The following is a 17,390-nucleotide window of genomic DNA, read 5'->3' as shown; positions in this document are numbered from 1 at the left end:
CGGCGGACAGCAATGTATATTTGTATGAAAAACATGAAAAACAGCGGGCTGCAGCCTAATCTCCATCCCAATTGCAACAAGCGCATAGACTAACATACTCACGAGACAGCTAAAGGAAATCCTTCAGGTGCATGCTCATTTATTCTCGATCATCCACAGCTGCCTTTTGATGGGAGGCTCCTGCTGGTCCTTGAGGGTGACCTGCAACAAACGTCAGGAACAATATGGTACCACAGTCGATGGGCCACATCACCGATTCATTATCTTCAAGTTCCAAAGTATAGATGCTTTGATCATCCTTGGGGTCATGCGGGATTTGGAATCTGCACCTCATCGTCAGTTGATGGGCATGGTCTAAATCGCATAATACGCACACGACATTGCCGCCTACGAAGACCAATTTCCACCAGTGCTCAGTGTCGCTCATGATGACTTGCTTGCTCGACTGCAAATTTGTGCAAAGAGGTGAGATTGGCATCGGAACCGCTTCTTGCAGACACTGACATTCCATGACAAGTAATCTCCAGTATCCTTGTTCTGGACCGACCACAAATGCGTGTCTGTTTCTTTGACATATTTGTATTTCGAGGTCCACTATTGATATCACTCCTCAGCGCCAGGGTCGGAACTTCATCTCTGGCTATCTACTGACCCTCTGATTGTCAGTCTGGTTAAAGGCCTGGCCTTCGACCTTCGTGTGCACACCGTCTCTGTGCGTCCCCAACACGAAGTCAGGGTCACGCACATTCACAAGGACACCATCGATAGACATGATAATTGAAATTTGAATTTATTGTTGGGGAGGCAAGGAAGAGAATACGAGAAGTGAGTTGGTCTTCAACTCTGCGATTGTGACATCATTTATATGCGTCCTCAGGGTACAGACTCGGCGACGGCATTCTGCCATCACGGGTACCACATGCGCTCCTGAATCGCGTAAGCCGCAGCCTGAGCTCAACGCTGATACTATAATTGCAACTCGCCGCCTCGTGACTCGTATCAACTATCATGGCCACTACTCTGGAACTTTCAAGGAACTATCATCATTCCTCGTTTTCGCCTCCCAAGAATGTTTGTTGATGAATTTACCTCATCCTGTCACTTTCACTTCCATTGCGGAAGGAGTCGAGCATCATTTCTCGATCAAGGGCATGTTTCTCAGCAGTAACTAAATACCCTGCCCTGGCACTTCCAAATGGCTTTCATAAACATGCTTTAATTTCGCTCGCAGGGAATGTTTGTCGATGGTAGGGCAGGATTATTACTCAACTGCTCAGTGCCAGCGCTCATCGTTGACTATATAGCGCTTCTATTGCAAAAGAAGCTTCGAAATTTACAAAGCATTCGTCTAAATCTTATTACTTGCGGGGAATATCATTGAGCTTGTTAAAATCAGTTGATTTCCCGTATCAATGCAAGTACAGCACTAGTACTTTTCGGTTCAAGCACTTAGTGCCAAACTCGAGTACCAACTTAATGACTTGATCCACCGCATTCATAATAGCTGCTCCCACTGTTGACTATTGTATATTGCCAGAGTCAGCGAGCGGCAGAAGAGGGTAGTATTGCCATTGGAGCTGAATTATCAGACAAAAGGGTGCATGTGCCACGCTGGATTCAAGGCAGTTGGACTCCAAGAAGAACCCAGCCATACACAACTAAAGACGCTCCTTGAACTGAAAAGCTGACACTAGAGCTGTACTTCCCGGGGATATGGGAAATTACCTGGTCTCTCGAAAGTCCTGACAATGTGCTGCGATTGACAAACATTCTCCGCAAGCAAGATATAGATGATTTTTTTGTAATGGAAGCGTTATGTATGTAGTCAATACCGAGAAGTCGAGTAATAACCTTGCCCCGCAATCAACAAACATTCCCCGCGAGCGAAATTGAGGAATGTTTGCTGAATGTTTGCAAACCCATTTGCAATTCACTGCCATGGGAGTTGCTAAGCTGGAAAAGCGACTGATCTAGGAAAACGCTCATCGTAACGCTATTGAAGAATATTCCTGGAAAGCGAGTATGGAAGTGCTAGGGCGTGGTATGTAGTCACTGCCAAGCAACCAATCAAAATATGCCCTTAATTGAGAAATGGTGCTCAACTCCTTTGGTAATGAAGTGACAGATTCATTGACAAACATTCTTGGGAGGCGAAAACGAGGAATGACCGATCGTTCCTTGAGAATTCTATAGTGGTGGTCACAATAACCGACCCGAGTCACGAGACAATTCAGGAGCATGTGTGGTGCTCAGCAAGGCAGGATGTCGTTGCCGAGTCTGTACTAGTACCCTGAGGGATGCGCATATAAATGATGTTACAATTGCAAGTTTGAAGACCAACTCACTTCTCATATTTTCCTCCTTGCCTCCCAACAACAAATCTCAATCATCATGCCCATCAAAGGTGTCCTTGTAAATGTGTATGACCCTAACTATTCATTGTGGATTCCAAGAGACGGCGTGCATGTGAAGGTCAAAGGCCACAATCAGAGGGTCAGTGGATGTCATAGATGAAGTTCCGACCCTGGTACTGACAAGTGACATCAATAGTGGATTGCGAAGTATAAATATGTCCAAGAAACAGATACACGTCTGTGGTCGGTCCAGGCCGAGGATGCTGGAGATTACTTGTCATGGAACGTCAGTGTTTGCAAGAAGCGGTTGCGATGCCAATCTCACCGCTTTGCACAAATTCACAGTCGAGCATGCAAGTCCTCATGAGCGACATTGAGCACTGGTGGAGAGTGGTCTTCATAGGCGCCAGTGTCGTGTGCGTATCATGCATGATTCAGACCAGGCCTATCAATTAACAATGATGTGCAGATTCCAAGTCCCCCATGTGTCTAAGGATGATCACAGCTACTATACTTTGCATCTTGAAGATGATGAATCGGTGATGTGGCCCGTTGACCGTGGTACCATACTGTTCCTGACGCTCGTTGTAGGTCACCCTCAAGAACAACCCGGGACAGCCCCTCGACAGGCAGCGGTGGACTCCCGTGGATAAATGAGCGTGCGCCTGAAGGATTTCGTTTGGCTGTCTCGTGAATGTGTCGGTCTGCGTGCTTGTTGACGAATGACATTCAACTGTCACGGAGAATGGGCTGCAACCCGCTGTTTTTCATGTCTCTCATACGATTATGCATTGTTATCTGCTGCGGGCCCGTCATGCTATAGAAATGTGTTGACCACCGACAAAGTCAATAACATGTCAGTGTATTCCATAGTCAGTAAAAAAAACTTGACTACCGTTTCCATCAGACAATCGCTGGAAATTTCCGCGACCAGTGACAAACACGTTGGAATAGTCTGTAGGAGTTGCCGGATAACTGATAGGACGGAACGGAACGTACTTCCCCGAGCCTCGTAGGTAGATAACGTCGTGTATTTGGGGCATCCATTGATGGTGTCGGGGGAAACATAGTTGGTGAGCCACAACTATACATATTGGGAAGGTCAGGTGTTACCTCATGAGTCATTTGCCACTGCGAAATGCTGATCCTCTGACATTAGGCACGCCATGATATGACCTTGTTCTCAAGCTTCTATTAGCGACCGCTGTAGAAGGCATACGTTTTACCCCTGTACAGAAAATACATTCATTCAGTTCGATACTTCAGGAAAGATAAGAGCATTGTGTTAAATACGTGTACTTTGCACTTTTCAATGTGCCCAGAGTCTACGACTTATCGCAGCTGATGGACTTTGCAAGACAATTGCTCAAAGCGCTCGAGGTTCCCCATACTCGAGAAGAGCGTGCTCCCTCCGACCTGCATTTTGTTTCGGTGAGTTTCAAGTGCTGATTACTAGGTTCAGCAGTTTAAGCTTACTGTATGGGTCCTCAGAGCGACGATCTACTGCCAGTTCCGATAGAGGAAAGAACATGGACTGCTTTCAGTTATGTCGCTTTGTAAGGGTTGCAATTTGTTGGATTGACTGCACAACTAACACGCTTGTCGGCCAGCTGGGCGAGCACGTCAGTGAGTAGTGAATCGTTACAATGACAGAACCCTTATGAAGCTCTACTCGCAGATCAATGTCGGAAGGTTAGTTGCAAATCTTCAGCTTGTAGTATAAACTCATACAGGTTCTCCGATAGTTGGATGATAACCTCTAGCATGATCGTCATGGGCATGTCGTGGTGGCAAGCCTGGCTGACTGTCTGGATTGGTTACGGTGTGATGACGCCGTTTGTCGTCCTGTTGGGCCGACCGGGTGCTGTATTTCATGTCACCTTCCCTGTCGTCAACCGTGCCAGCTTCGGAATATTTGGAAGCTTGTGGTGTGTATTCAATAGAGTGACGATAGCATGGTAGGTACGATGTCTTCTGCGCTGTGCTGTACTCACTGCATTGCAGTATCTGGTACGGAGTGCAATCGAGTATCGGCGGTTCATGCGTCTTAGTGATGCTCCGTACAATCTGGCCAAGTGTTAATAATATCCGTGAGTTTATTGATGAGTTGGTCCTTCGTGATCTGATCTGATACCTTATACGACGAAGCAAATTCCATGCCCTTGTCCTCTGGCACTAACACCAGGGATTTCATGTGCTTCCTCATTTTTTGGGTTATATCTTTGCCCTTCATATGGCCTCCCGTGCACACAATGTACGTTCAGAGAAGTTCATTCGGACGGATTACTGATGAGCTCGCAACAGTCGTCATTTCTTCACGTTCAAGACGATCGTCTCACCCATTGCCTGTGTCATCTTTATGATTTGGTGCATCATCAAGGCAAAAGGTGTTGGACCGATCGTCAAACAGCCGGCAACCATCCATGGCTCCGAACTGGCATGGGCCATGATCAGCAATATTGGTATATGCGTCAGTAACCTCATAACATTGACGACGTATGCCTGCTATGCTTTTATGTATTATCTCAATAATCTTACCATATTTGCAGGAACGCGCCGGATTTTGGGTCACGGGCGAAGACTCCATCCGCACCGATCATTTCCCAGCTCTGGTCCATCCCCCTCTCTTATGGTTCAGTCTGCCTCTTTGGTGTGATCGTCAGCTCATCGTCACAGACAATCTACGGGGAAGTAGTTTGGTCACCCGTGGATTTGCTGGGAATGTTCTTGGACGATGACCCATCCCCTGCCACTCGATTTGGTGTGAGTATGAACGATGCAAGGTTGTTTTTCACTGACGAGAAGGTCGTTAGGTCTGGTTCATCGCCTTCTCTCTCATTATAGCACAGGTAGGCATCATATCGACTTTCTTGAAGATCTAATACTGATGGATTTCAGATAGGGTATGTAATAGACGCACGAGTCGCTGTTATAGCTCACGCTTTGTACCCTGCCCATTTCTAGAGGGAACATCAGCGCTAACACAGTCAGTGCGGGTTGTGATCTGACGGCGCTATGTCCACGTTTCATCGTAAATCCTTTACTTCGTGCATTGATTCCAGGAAGTACTTATTTTCATCACAGAATGTCAGACGCGGCGGGTATATATCAGCCATTGTCGGACTTGTCATGTGTCCCTGGAATCTGGTAGCAAGCAGCAGCCGTTTTTCCTCCTATATGTCTGCGTACTCGGTCTTCCTGAGCGCGATCGCGGGAGTTATGGTGAGTGCACCTTGATCTGTATTGTATTGTATTTTAGACTTAATATGCCTCTAGGCCACTGAATACTGGTTTGTGCGCAAGGGCCATTATAACGTCGCCGACTTCTACGTCACCCGCAAAGGAAGTTGGTATTGGTACAATTATGGTTTCAACCCCAGGTCTGTGTAAGACTAGAAATGTTGGCTCTTCATCGCTCACTTGAGTTTAAAGAGCGTACGCAGCATACGTGGCAGGCATCGCCATTAATGTAGTGGGTTTCGCTGGGAATAGTACGTCCTTTTAGTTTGTGTTTTGCTTGCGGTACTCATAGTTCCACAGTTGGAATACCCGTACCAGCTGCTGCGACTCACATATTCGACTTGTCGTTCTTCACAGGATTTGGCACTTCGAGTATCGTGTTCTATATATTGAGCAGGATGTTTCCGGTTCCTGGAGCTGCTGACATATTTGAGGAAATAGATGTATCTGGGTATGAGGAAAAGATGGCGAACTGCGACGATGATACAAAATCAAAGGACGGTTCCACAGAGAAGGAATCTACCGCATAGATTTAACGGACTTCGGACAGTCAATAAACATTCGAGGCAAGTGATGGAACATGGTCATTGATACGGGAAATCAACTGATCTCTCGAAAGTCCTGACAATGTGCTAAATATTCCCCGCCAGTAAGATTTAGACGAATGCTTTGTAAATTTCGAAACTTCTTTTGCAATAGAAGCGCTATGTATAGTCAATGGTGAGCGCTGAGAAGTCGAGTAATGATCCTGCCCTGCGATGGACAAACATTCCCCGCGAGCGAAAGTGAGGAATGTTTATAAAAGCCATTTGGAAGTGCCAGGGCAGGGTATGTAGCTACTGCTGAGAAACATGCTCTTAATCGAGAAATGACGCTCGACTCCTTCCGCAATGGAAGTGAAAGTGACAGGATAAGGTAAATTTACCGACAAACATTCTTGGCAGGCGAAAACGAGGAATGATGATAGTTCTTTGAAAGTTCCAGAGTAGTGGCCACGATGATTGATACGAGTCACGAGGCGGCGAGTTGCAATTACAGTATCAGCGTTGAGCTCAGGCTGTGGCTTACGCGATTCAGAAGCGCATGTGGTGCCCGTGATGGCAGAATGTGCTGTCCGCCGCGGCACATAGCACGCATAAGGTTAGGCATGGTCCGCAAATGTAGCCTCTGTGAATGTGAGGCGAGAAAAAGAATTCTTAACCAGCGATATTGAAAAACAAGCATGTCTTCAACATCCGTACGTGCTGCGCCTCTGACGATTCGAGTGTGGTATAGCAAGCATTCACAGAACGAGGCGTCTGGCTCAGAGAAGGTAGGGCATATCGCCAGATGCTCTGGATGCATGAATCAATATGCAACCCTACATGTGACTGGTCGGATCCGATAGTAGGAGATTTACATAAACTAGAATTAGCCCCATCAGTTCAAGGCAAGTGATGGAACATGGAACTTCGAAGTGCTGGGCGTAGTAGTCATTGTCGAGAAATCTGTAAAACAAACCTGACAAAAACACACACACATGGGTGGGACGCAATCAGAATGGAAAGCGGCAACATCTCGATGACCATTTAACACGATTCCCGCAGAGCCTGCCAGTGAAAGTAAGTATCATCCGTCGATTAGGGATATTACCCGTCCAGAGACGTAAACATCACCAACTAGGTGACATCATACTCAAGTCATCTTCTCCTATGATCTCTTTCGACAACAACCACCACCATCCCAGCAAAGAAACAGTTCCAAGATGCATCCGACCCCTAATTTCCGCCAGCAGGGAGATATGTCCCAGAAATACTGGCATAATCAGCCGCCAAGGAACAGATTTGTGCGCTTATTGGATTAGTACTGACTGCGACCGCTCATCATCTGGATCACGCAGTTCATCATGACCGCAGCTCTCATTGCTGGAACAGGGCTTGCGTATTATTGGGGCTATCGGGGTGTGGATCAGAGGCACAGTGACAGTGAGTGTTATGACTACTTTCCGGAAATTGCATTCTTAGCATTGTTACCGTCGCTTAGAAATACCTGTCAAGAAGTAGTCAGGATGTCATGGGAATGAGGAATGTTTTACTGGTCCCCCTTGTACAATGAAAGTCCATTAATTTGCACCTGTCTAATCTACTTTTATTTGATATGTAACATGTTTCTATACGACACCTATTGCTGGGTACTACCGTTAGTAAGACGACAAGCCTAATGTTTAAAAGTCATAACTCACTGAGTAGTCAATCATTCAAAGCGTTTGATGACATGTCAGTATCTAATCCATGTTTGACCACCGACTGATCAATGAGGTACCGCAATGTTGACGTATTTTCGTCGCATCTGGACAACAATCAATGAGACGCAAACGCCTATGGATGTAGGTAGAGACGTACAGCCTTGATATTGACCCCTCTACGTCACCTAATGCCTTCTGGGCCGCCCGCAATACAGGTGCATATTCACCGCTGTGATCCCTCAGGAAGCGACCATGTGCCGTAATCACAGCCTGCACCCAAATAAGGTCGAATTCGAGATGAGGACTCTTCTCCAGATGTTCCGATGTGAATCGAAGGAGTGCAGGGATATAAATATTAGGCATCTGACGTGCAACAAGGCGTATATCACTGCGTGGAATGCGCTCGTAAACTTGTTGTATAATGGGTTTTTCATTCAAGCGGAATGCAAGAACAAGCGCCTTCAGGTACTCGCCCTCCGCAAGGATATTGAGTACAGCTTGCGGAGTGAGATCTATTGTGAGGTCGAAAGGGTCAAACATAACAGTGTCGTCTAGAGAGTAGATCAAGAGGCCTTCGGTGCTTGCGGCTGCCCAAGCACGCCCTGTTGGTGAGAAGCGCACGCATTTAGTGCGTGCTTCTTGTCGGTACCTTCGCACGGACATGTCGCCCGCTCCTCTCGATGCGCCTGGTAGAGTAGTATCCATCCTATCTTCTAGGTCACTGGCATTGCCGCGGTCATCAATTAGATCGATGTTGATACCCGCATCGTTGACCTTGCGACTATCTAGAAACTCCTGAGTGCCATCTAACGAGAGGTTTTCTGAAATCTGGAACTTCTTCACGAGCACTCCCTCTCCTTCACGTACGTCATATAGACAAACGTACTTGCTATTTCCACCGGCAAGCACACACGACCCATCTGCAGTATATGCAAGGCTCGTGAATGCCTTCGTGGAGGAACTATTGGCAGCCGCGACTCGATCGTCTGCTTTTCGTCCTCCAGAAACATCTTTGCGGCCATCAATGACATTTGACTGCTTTCCTGATCGCACATCAAAGAATGTGATCTGGCCATCAAGCGTAGACGCTCCTAGCTCCACGCCATCCGGTCGAAATGCAATCGAGAGAACATCGGAGGAGAGCGTAAGAGGTTCCACAGCGCGTGATCTGCCAAAAATGCTCCAAATGCGAATAGTGCGATCCCAAGAACCACTCGCTAGTTGATTGGCACCCGTTGGTGAGAAGGCAAGCGTAGATACGGGTGCTTCATGGCCGGCGAGGATGTCGAGGAGCTTCCCGGTCTGGACTGACCACATAAAGACTTCGAATGTATCTGTTGAACCTGCAGCAACAACTTCTCCTGATGGGTCGACTGCTATGGAAGAGAATTGAACAGGAGAAGGGGAGGTAAAAGTTCGGAAATTGCGGTACCGAACTAGGTCGAATGCACGAACGGTACCATCAAGAGATGCGGAGAAGAGAACAGAGCCGTGCTTCGCGAAAGTGATGCCCATTATGGGTGCAGTGTGCTCTGAGAAGGTTACGAAGCAGAAGCCGTTTTGTACGGACCAGACCTTAAGCTTGCCATCATCACCCCCTGTGGCAATGGTCTGCCCATCTGGAGCGTAAGCTAGCGTGTTCATATCAAAATAATGTCCCTGTTGTTTGAGGATGTAGGACTCTGATTGCCATTCCCAGACAAGGAGCTGACCAAGCCTACGTGCGCCAAAGGCAAGCCACTCTCCGGTTGGAGATATTGCAACAGATGATATCTTCTCCTGCGAGATGCTCAGAGTGTGGATATTTGTGAATGACGGAAGCTCCCAAAGCCCAAACACTCCACTGGAAAATCCAACGACTAGGAGGTTGGAAGATGGGTGGAAGGTGGTACAGACAACTTTCGTGTGTGGGAGATTAAAATAGTGGCGGTCATGTACACCCCACCTTGTCCGAGGAATTGAATGTGCGAGAGCTGAAGAAACAAGCTGTGGCGCCTCAGCGTCGTCTGGCTCGTCTTTTGCTGTCCATGTGAACACAGCACCATCACGGCTGACAGTGTATATCTGAGCATATGTCAGTCAAAGGCAAGATGAAAGACTAGTTTCACTTACGAATTTGCCATCGGCAGAGAAGTATGCTCCAACAACAGCATCCTTATGACCAGCAAACGTTTTTGGTCGAAACCCTTCCAAGGGATCGAGGGTAAATAATCGGGCAGTCATGTCGCGCGATGTCGTTATGAAGCAGCTAATTTCACTTAGCTTAGCGGTCAACAACAATAACTAAATGAGCTCACGTTGAATCCGGTGACCATCGAATACTGGATACGTCGGCATGATGCCCCGTGTATGTGCGGTGAAGTACGAATGGTGCGAACTCTCGGACTAGGTGATTTGGCGTACGCCAAACTTGCACATGGGAATCATGGGTCACTGCAATGAACCTAAGGGGTGATCAGAAGATGAGAACCATCGATCGCACGAAAAAAAATGCAGAACTCACTTTCCATCATGTGAAAATTGTATATCCTGAACCGGTTTTTGGAAGTTGAAATGATGCAATACCACGCCTCTTTTGAAATTTACTAGCAACGCTCTGCCATCTATGCGAAATGTTCAGTATTCGCAAGATCTGCAAGTACCCCAACGAACCTTCATCGACAGATACCAGAACGTTCCCATCTGGACTGAGGGCAATTGCAGCAATATTTTTACGATTCTCGACTGGCAGAGTTCGGGATTTATTGCTTAGGAAGAGCGTCATCCTTCAGCATCCCTCATATGCATGCTACATGATGCACTTACTTCACCAAATCAAATACTGATACTCGATTCCCGACAGGACTCAGCAGTGTGTTGCCATCGGGAGTAAAAATAATGTTGCCCTGCTGGTAAACTGTCCCACAAATGTTGGAGAACTAAACGAATGATGAACTTCTGTTTCTGCCGATTGGTACAACGTCTCACCTTGTAATTTGCCTTCATGAGTGCTCAGAACGACGAGCAGGCTTAAAGCAAAAGGCAGTTTGAGGAAGTAATGATACAAGCCAAAATTTGTGGGTCTGACCAAAAAGGAAGTCATGCCCTTCCACTTGAACGCCAACTAGAAATCTCATCTGTCTTGTCAGTTTCACAACCATGATCAACCGGCAGATCAGCAAGACCTAAAAGGATGCGCACTTTGTCTGTGGGATCAATCGATCACGGACAAGAGTAGGAAAATATCCGTGAAGCTCGCGGAGAAGCTATTTTCACTTGCAACCGATATTCGAAGAACACGGCACCGTCGAGAAACCTCCTTCACCACTCATTAGACGCATTACACGGACACTCTTGAAAGTCATTCAAGGTCTTTTTGGAGAGAATTCGGACTTGTACCTTGATGAAATATGCACATGGCTTGCATTTGAGCACGATATGTCCTTCTGCGCTCTCTCGCAATCTCAAAGAAGCTAGCCTGGCGCGAAGAGTTCTACAAAAGCTCGCTATTAAACGTGACGAAACTCGTCGACAGGAATTCAAGAATAGCCTTCAAAATCACTTCATCGGTGATGGCTTCGAGTGCGTTGTCCTTGACGAAACGAGCAAGAACAGAACGTACCCATGCGCGACTTACTGACAGGCGGCAAGAGGAGAACGAGCCACGCTGACTGATGTCTTGAAAGGTACCTCATCTTCTCCCAGCAGGCACACGTGAATCCGGGAACTCGAGAGGCTTGTCGAGGTCGTCCAGCTCATATTGTTCTGATTCAGAGGGATTTTGATTGTAAGTTTGTTGGACTTATTTTATCTCTTTTTCGTTGTCATAGATATGTTTCAGTGCAAAGACACGAAACAAATATTGTTGTATCATATATGGTTGAAAAGTGTTGAGCACACTCTAGGGAATCATGTCCGCTGTAAGAATCTTAGCTATGTTTGATCGTGACTGGTTCAGGTTTGATCTCAAGAACACGACTAATGGAAGGGACATCAAGTATCAGTAAGTATCTTTAGGTTGAAAATGAACATTAACATCCAGAGTACTGTAAAGCAGGAAACCGAGGAATGACTTGGATTTTGAAGGAACATTGTCAGTGTTGACTGTAGCATTATATCGTGCCAAAGTCCTTCTCGCAACCTTTGCCCTCCAGCGTTAGGTGTCTTTCTCGTCGCTCATGCTAGCCCACTGGTGAATTCGCAAGTTCGTCCATTGCCGCCCCCCTCGGACGCTTGGGCGTATACGTTGTTCAACTGGAGTCTTTCGACGAATATGTAAGGTCGGGAAGACACTGCAGTGGCACCTACTAGTATACCTCCATGCTTCTGTTGACGAGAAATATGACGTTCAGAAGCAAGTCGACATTCGGGATAAAAGATACGCGGGTGGGTATAGCACTCCCTGTGGTGCGGAATCCTCGTTCTATGATGTCAGTGGGAATTGGCAAAAATAGTGCAACGCCACCTACGACAAATGTACCTCGAAAGATCCAGACCTATAAATTATTTTAGTAACATAGATGAAGTTCGCCGTGACAATTTTGGCTCCTTCAAGCCTCAAGTGGCAGGTTTTGGCTTGTAGCATCGGATCACGAAGATGCGAATAGTAGGCTCTAACTCTAAACTGGGTAATGGATTTTGCAATATCATGATGGTCTGGCCACGCTCCCGGGCCACGCTACCCTCACAACTCAGATGCATAACAAGTATACGTACTAGAGACTAGAACAGAATCTTGGAAGGCACCCCATATCGGAATCTGGACGAATCTAAATTCAGTGTACACAAAGTTCATTTGCGAGCATGAACACTGTAATTGTCTATCAGACGGATACCACCGCAGCACGGCGGTAATTAACCAGCGAATGAGTGGAGCATACTGGTAAAGTTCGGGAGCGCACGCGATTTGCCAAAATTACGCTATTGCATCATAGGCTCTTTGTGCTCCAAGATAACGAAGGGAGCATGCCACATTTCAAAGACTGCATGAAATTGTCTGCGCCATGGCTCAAACGAAAAAAAGGAATCAAAACATGACATGGCAGCGGGGAACGAACTCACGAGGAGCGGTAGTCCGTATCATTCCGGGTCAAGGACTACGTTCGGTTAAAGAAGGTTGTCGCCTTCTGCGATCTCTGAGCGATGTTTTTACATAAAGAAAACTGCCTCCGGCAGCTAGAATGAGGCTACCCCAGCCAAAAGCCTTTGCGAAACAAAGTTCAGGGTTGTTAATTACAAGTGACTTCTGCTCGCTACTTACCATCCGTCGACTGAGCATGTCAAAATTAAACCGATATGATAGAGCTTCGCAGTCAATGACGTTATTTCAGAATTTGGACAGTTGGGTGTAGATCGAGGGCGGTGTCACAGCCCACGGATGAAGTGTAAACCAAAGTGAACGTTTGTGGCAAAGACATGCGCGGTGCACCAGACCGTGACATCGTGTGACTTCCCTTGTAACACCTAAACTTAGTACTAAGTTGAAACATACTATTCGCCGCTCTATGTTCCCAACACCAATATTTACTAGCCTAGCTCGGCTACTTGTCCATCGCGACTAGTTATAGCACGCAGTTTTAGCAGACACCAATTTAAATCGACGGGATCAATACAAGGTTCCGGAGGGCCGTTTCAAGTTGAAGCTGTTCAAGTTGAACCTCAAGAGTCGCTACTATATGATTTTACCCATCATGGTGCCCATGCGGAAAGCTATCAAAGCTAGTCCGTATTTTTATTCACTGCACTCATTTCATCTTTGTGCGGGGTATGTCGTCAACGACTTGATAAAAAAAATACTCATCTAATGTTCTACTGAAGTTTAATGGTATAAAAGTTTGGGTGCACAGCAAGTCCCAACCAACCATGATAGTCCGGACTACGAACAATGGGACCGACTCGGATGATGCCGTTTCCCTTCTTACCGTGACAGTGTTAGGTTGCTGCATAGAATACCTGATGCATGCGCAATCAATCGTGACTTACAATTGCTTCTTGGCGATTTGCAGCCACCGGTCACCCGGTCATGAGCCGTTCCCAGAGGACTTTGCAACACGGACTCCTAGAGCGGAATCGCGTCACTCAGGAACTGGGGTACTGATATTGGCGCTCTTGTAGGCATCAGATCTTCTTACCCCACGCTTCCTGGTGGGTGATAGCCCAAGCCTGTCACAAGAGGACTGGTAGTATCGCCCTCCCGTCCTCATGTTGACAGAATCCGTTATCAGACCATGGAGTCATATCTTGAAGACTGATAACAAAGCAGGTGATGGTATTGTTCCTGGTTGCTACGGATCCGGTACATGCACACCGCAGCCAGATACGGTTATCCTTACCCCACTTACCGCAAAGACACAATCAGTCCACAACCTCCGGGCAGGATTCACAGATTACTGGGGTCAGGGACGATAGCGTCTTCTTAACGTGCTTCGTGTCTGCTGGGTGATAGCTTATATGAGGTACGCCATGTGAGCGAAGAGGGATCGTGGGCACCCGGTAATCTGCTTTCACGCGCTCACAACCCGATTCGCTGAGGTGTCGCCAAAGCTCTTCTCACCAACCTAGTAAGTTCGCTCTACTAGCTCGGTTGTGAAACACGCTTCTGCTTATTGAAGATACGTTGGTTTGTCCCTAATTTCCCGATCTCAACCAGTTAAGATCCGACTTAAGGACAGATAGTCGGAATGTTCCCCGGATCAGTGACAGCGTCGGGATTTGTCATGAACATGACAGTAGAGCATGTGCCATTTTCCTTCACAACTTCTCGTCATTTTTCTCACAAAGGGTTCTCGAAGGCATCGTTAGCCTCTGCGACTCACATGGATTCACGTTTTTTTCTAATGACGGTACCGGTTGTTTGATATTAACCGAAATTTGCTTTGCGCTTTCTTCACGATTTATCCGTTGACGGTACCGGTTGTTTGATATGTGCTTTGCGCATTCTTCGCGATTGTTTCACGCTTTGATTCCGTAGACGTGGAACCGCCGGCAATTCAGGGAATGTCGCCGACTCGGATGACCCCATCAATCGTGTTGAAGTTCATTTACCTTATCTCCGCAATGGATTGAGAGGTTGAACAAAGGGTAGACCCTGGCAGACCTTACGATATTTTTTGCTAGTGGAATGAATGCGTCATACACCGAAGTAGGTGAGATTGCGGAAGAAAAAGATAGAACACTTGCCATCAGGCCATCAGCTCGGCAGCCATGTCGTCACGTTGAGTGATTCAAATCCGAGCTTTGAAATCTCAGCGTCATTGGATATCGTGAAGTTGATCTAGAAATCAAACACGTTACAATCGAACGCATTTAGTTGGGATTGGTGGTCACTTTTTTGGTATATTTTATTTTATGTTTTATTGCTTTGAAGTCACTGCACGATTCAGTCCTTGAGTGACGTCGAATACCAGTATCGTGGGCCACATATGCTATTTCGGGAAGCGATCGGTGCACATACAGGCTAGTAAGATGATTATGTGCAAATATAGAAAGTTGAGAATTTCGTACATAATGTTTTTATTAACCGATGCTGTCACACTAACGTAATTTTCTTTATATGTGCGTTGATGTCACTACTTTGGTCGTCACAATAATATATTGCCTTTCTTCCCGTCAGCTATATAAATGTTCTCCTTGCTCTCCCTAACAGTCCTAACCATTTGACGATCCGATCCTACCCTGGCATCGTTCAGAGAATCTCTCCTCTCAATACATAGAGCCTTCCGTTCTATCCCATTATCTACAACTCCTCCTAGCCATCATCATTCAGTCACCTCATCCTAACAGTATGCCTGGCGCAACCCCATATATCGGAAATGCCACAAGGATATGGGAGATCAATGTGCACTGGAGCTTGTATTCTCAGTGCGGAATATGGGATCCGAAAGGTCGCGGTGTAGATATTTGGGAATGCATTAGAGCTCGTAAGTTGCCACTTTTCTTTGTATCTAGCAATCCTCATATGTCCCTTCTAGATGACTCAACCCAGTTTACCCAGGTTCGCTACCAGTGTTGCATTATCGTCTCTTATAGTAATCTCACCTTTTTCAGCCACCAAATGGTCTTTATTGGCGCTACATCGCCCGCCGGTAACCAATCTATGGTTTTATGAACACTGCCATGAGCCAAACCTTGACACCGTGATTCTATCACGTTACCGCTCGTGGTCATCTGGTACCCACAGACGCCCAACCCAATCTCAGGACTGCGTCATGCCACCCTCAACGTCGCAAGTGAAGGTTATATCATATCTCCCAGGTATAGGAGAGACACGCGTGGTCACATTGCCTTCGATGAGGGATGTGGAGGGTCATTCATGAATGACATGCATTTTTACGATACTACTCTTCTTTGCATTTTCTTTGGCTGGTTCCGAACTTCCGCTTCGTTATGGTCACGTTCACCCCCTTTTGTGGTACATTTACTTATTTCGTTAAGTCTTCTGGCACAAAACACTTACTATACATGTCTATTCTAATATCCACCGCAATTTTTTTGGGAAGCACAACTACAGGTAGACCTAATAGACGATGTCGTCCCTCCACTACATCCCCAATTTGTGTGTTCCTGGTTGCAGAAAGTGCACGGTCTCCGACTCTCCGTCACCAGGGGCAAAGTGTGTACCAGGTGAGTCGCATCATATTTCTGAGAGTATTGAAACAGTATCTCAGTTGTGCCAAGCCATGATCAGACCCGTTTTCATTGTTAATCCATGTGGCGCGTTATCACTAGTGCCGCGTAACAGAGCCTTCCTGTCCCTGGTGACTACCATACTACACCGCGGAGGAGGACCCATCCCGAAACACATTATGTTAGTCATGCTGTAAATCTGATCACACGTGTTATGCATGTCCGACCACGAGATTTCATGAACGCTAACGGGTTACAGAAGAAATAGGGGTGCGCGAACGCAAGCGAAAGCGAATTTCTGAAGCAGAAGCACCCTCATTCGCAGGCCAACGATCTGCAATTGCCGACGAATTGCAAAGTTTCGAGTACAGACAGCGAGGCGGACGAACTCTATCAGAATCAATGTCACTGCGCGAATTGACATCTAGCAGGGGACCCACGCGGTCAGGCTATATTCCCATTTATTCTCCAGAACATAGTAATATGCACAGGGATGCGTACCTGCGATAACAGCATCATCCCCATCCTGTCCAGCGCCTCGATGTGATCGGGTGCGCATGACTTGGTAGACCTCCCATATCAAGAGACGAACGCTCGAAAAGGGTAGCCGAATAGTCTTGGTAGCGCTAAAACTCAGCCGTAGGGTCCGAACACGCACATCCTATCCCCGAACATGGGGTCCTACTAGTGAAGCCCAGGGGACACCAGTAATAGTCTTGGCCTGTCCCAGATGTGACTAGGAGGAAAAAAACGTTATCGGAAGCCTCATTGCCTTGGGAAATGAAATCATGATAAGTCCTGATTGGGCATGATGCGCCAGGATCACTGGTACAGTCTTGTCCCGGTGTGAGGATATTGTAAGGCCTGCTGCCATCAAAAACATGATGGATCGGAGACCATCGGAGAACGAGGATGACGGTCACAAGGGGCTTTCATTTCTTGATATTGTTAAACTGAGCTCATCTGTT

General features: G+C 46.8%; 7 protein-coding genes across 7 annotated transcripts; 5 read left to right on the top strand and 2 right to left on the bottom strand.

Moving 5' to 3' along the window:
* Positions 1 to 135: 135 nt before the first annotated feature.
* On the bottom strand, positions 136 to 772 carry HD556DRAFT_1529086 (uncharacterized protein; the record flags this gene model as incomplete). The annotated part of the gene is made up of 5 exons (XM_041309398.1): positions 136 to 201; positions 254 to 323; positions 375 to 445; positions 505 to 594; positions 653 to 772. 5 exons carry the CDS (start codon positions 770 to 772, stop codon positions 136 to 138), a joined length of 417 nt encoding a protein of 138 aa, XP_041157150.1.
* A 1,619-nt stretch (positions 773 to 2,391) lies between these two features.
* On the top strand, positions 2,392 to 3,007 carry HD556DRAFT_1446323 (uncharacterized protein; the record flags this gene model as incomplete). Its single annotated transcript, XM_041307067.1, has 4 exons — positions 2,392 to 2,493; positions 2,551 to 2,640; positions 2,700 to 2,770; positions 2,824 to 3,007. The coding sequence occupies 4 exons, from the start codon at positions 2,392 to 2,394 to the stop codon at positions 3,005 to 3,007; spliced, it is 447 nt and encodes a 148-aa protein (XP_041157149.1).
* Positions 3,008 to 3,698: 691 nt separating this feature from the next.
* On the top strand, positions 3,699 to 6,312 carry HD556DRAFT_1490937 (permease for cytosine/purines, uracil, thiamine, allantoin-domain-containing protein; the record flags this gene model as incomplete). The annotated part of the gene is made up of 16 exons (XM_041308794.1): positions 3,699 to 3,785; positions 3,846 to 3,910; positions 3,965 to 3,980; positions 4,033 to 4,046; positions 4,100 to 4,312; positions 4,359 to 4,444; positions 4,503 to 4,608; positions 4,659 to 4,850; positions 4,904 to 5,117; positions 5,168 to 5,203; positions 5,253 to 5,299; positions 5,346 to 5,385; positions 5,439 to 5,576; positions 5,631 to 5,734; positions 5,787 to 5,845; positions 5,895 to 6,312. 16 exons carry the CDS (start codon positions 3,699 to 3,701, stop codon positions 6,122 to 6,124), a joined length of 1,647 nt encoding a protein of 548 aa, XP_041157148.1. The 3' UTR covers positions 6,125 to 6,312.
* Positions 6,313 to 6,816: 504 nt separating this feature from the next.
* HD556DRAFT_1537892 (uncharacterized protein) lies at positions 6,817 to 7,680 on the top strand (the record flags this gene model as incomplete). Its single annotated transcript, XM_041309674.1, has 6 exons — positions 6,817 to 6,906; positions 7,018 to 7,083; positions 7,181 to 7,195; positions 7,321 to 7,419; positions 7,474 to 7,558; positions 7,617 to 7,680. The coding sequence occupies 6 exons, from the start codon at positions 6,817 to 6,819 to the stop codon at positions 7,634 to 7,636; spliced, it is 375 nt and encodes a 124-aa protein (XP_041157147.1). The 3' UTR covers positions 7,637 to 7,680.
* On the bottom strand, positions 7,681 to 10,910 carry HD556DRAFT_1393035 (WD40 repeat-like protein). Its single transcript, XM_041303603.1, has 8 exons — positions 10,786 to 10,910; positions 10,624 to 10,736; positions 10,471 to 10,565; positions 10,322 to 10,421; positions 10,116 to 10,262; positions 9,931 to 10,066; positions 7,976 to 9,882; positions 7,681 to 7,922 (listed from the first exon to the last, which is right to left on the bottom strand). The coding sequence occupies exons 1-8, from the start codon at positions 10,801 to 10,803 to the stop codon at positions 7,823 to 7,825; spliced, it is 2,616 nt and encodes an 871-aa protein (XP_041157146.1). The 5' UTR covers positions 10,804 to 10,910; the 3' UTR covers positions 7,681 to 7,822.
* Positions 10,911 to 11,164: 254 nt separating this feature from the next.
* On the top strand, positions 11,165 to 11,410 carry HD556DRAFT_1198478 (uncharacterized protein; the record flags this gene model as incomplete). The annotated part of the gene is made up of 1 exon (XM_041296328.1): positions 11,165 to 11,410. A coding segment is annotated over one exon (246 nt), but the record flags the coding sequence as incomplete, so codon positions are not given.
* A 4,170-nt stretch (positions 11,411 to 15,580) lies between these two features.
* On the top strand, positions 15,581 to 15,885 carry HD556DRAFT_1242698 (uncharacterized protein; the record flags this gene model as incomplete). Its single annotated transcript, XM_041298304.1, has 3 exons — positions 15,581 to 15,716; positions 15,768 to 15,790; positions 15,844 to 15,885. The coding sequence occupies 3 exons, from the start codon at positions 15,581 to 15,583 to the stop codon at positions 15,883 to 15,885; spliced, it is 201 nt and encodes a 66-aa protein (XP_041157144.1).
* Positions 15,886 to 17,390: the final 1,505 nt, after the last annotated feature.

This window comes from Suillus plorans (genome assembly GCF_016647745.1).
Source record: "Suillus plorans strain S12 chromosome Unknown HD556scaffold_52, whole genome shotgun sequence".
Taxonomy (NCBI): domain Eukaryota; kingdom Fungi; phylum Basidiomycota; class Agaricomycetes; order Boletales; family Suillaceae; genus Suillus; species Suillus plorans.
The sequence above is the reverse complement of the archived record's forward strand: the minus strand, read 5'-3'. Positions and strand labels throughout refer to the sequence as shown.

Coding starts and splice junctions, on each gene's coding strand:
- HD556DRAFT_1393035 (XM_041303603.1), bottom strand. Junction 10,422..10,470: donor TCTGGTATCTGTCGATGAAG/GTTCGTTGGGGT, acceptor CATTTCGCATAG/ATGGCAGAGCGTTGCTAGTA. Junction 10,263..10,321: donor CAATTTTCACATGATGGAAA/GTGAGTTCTGCA, acceptor ATCACCCCTTAG/GTTCATTGCAGTGACCCATG.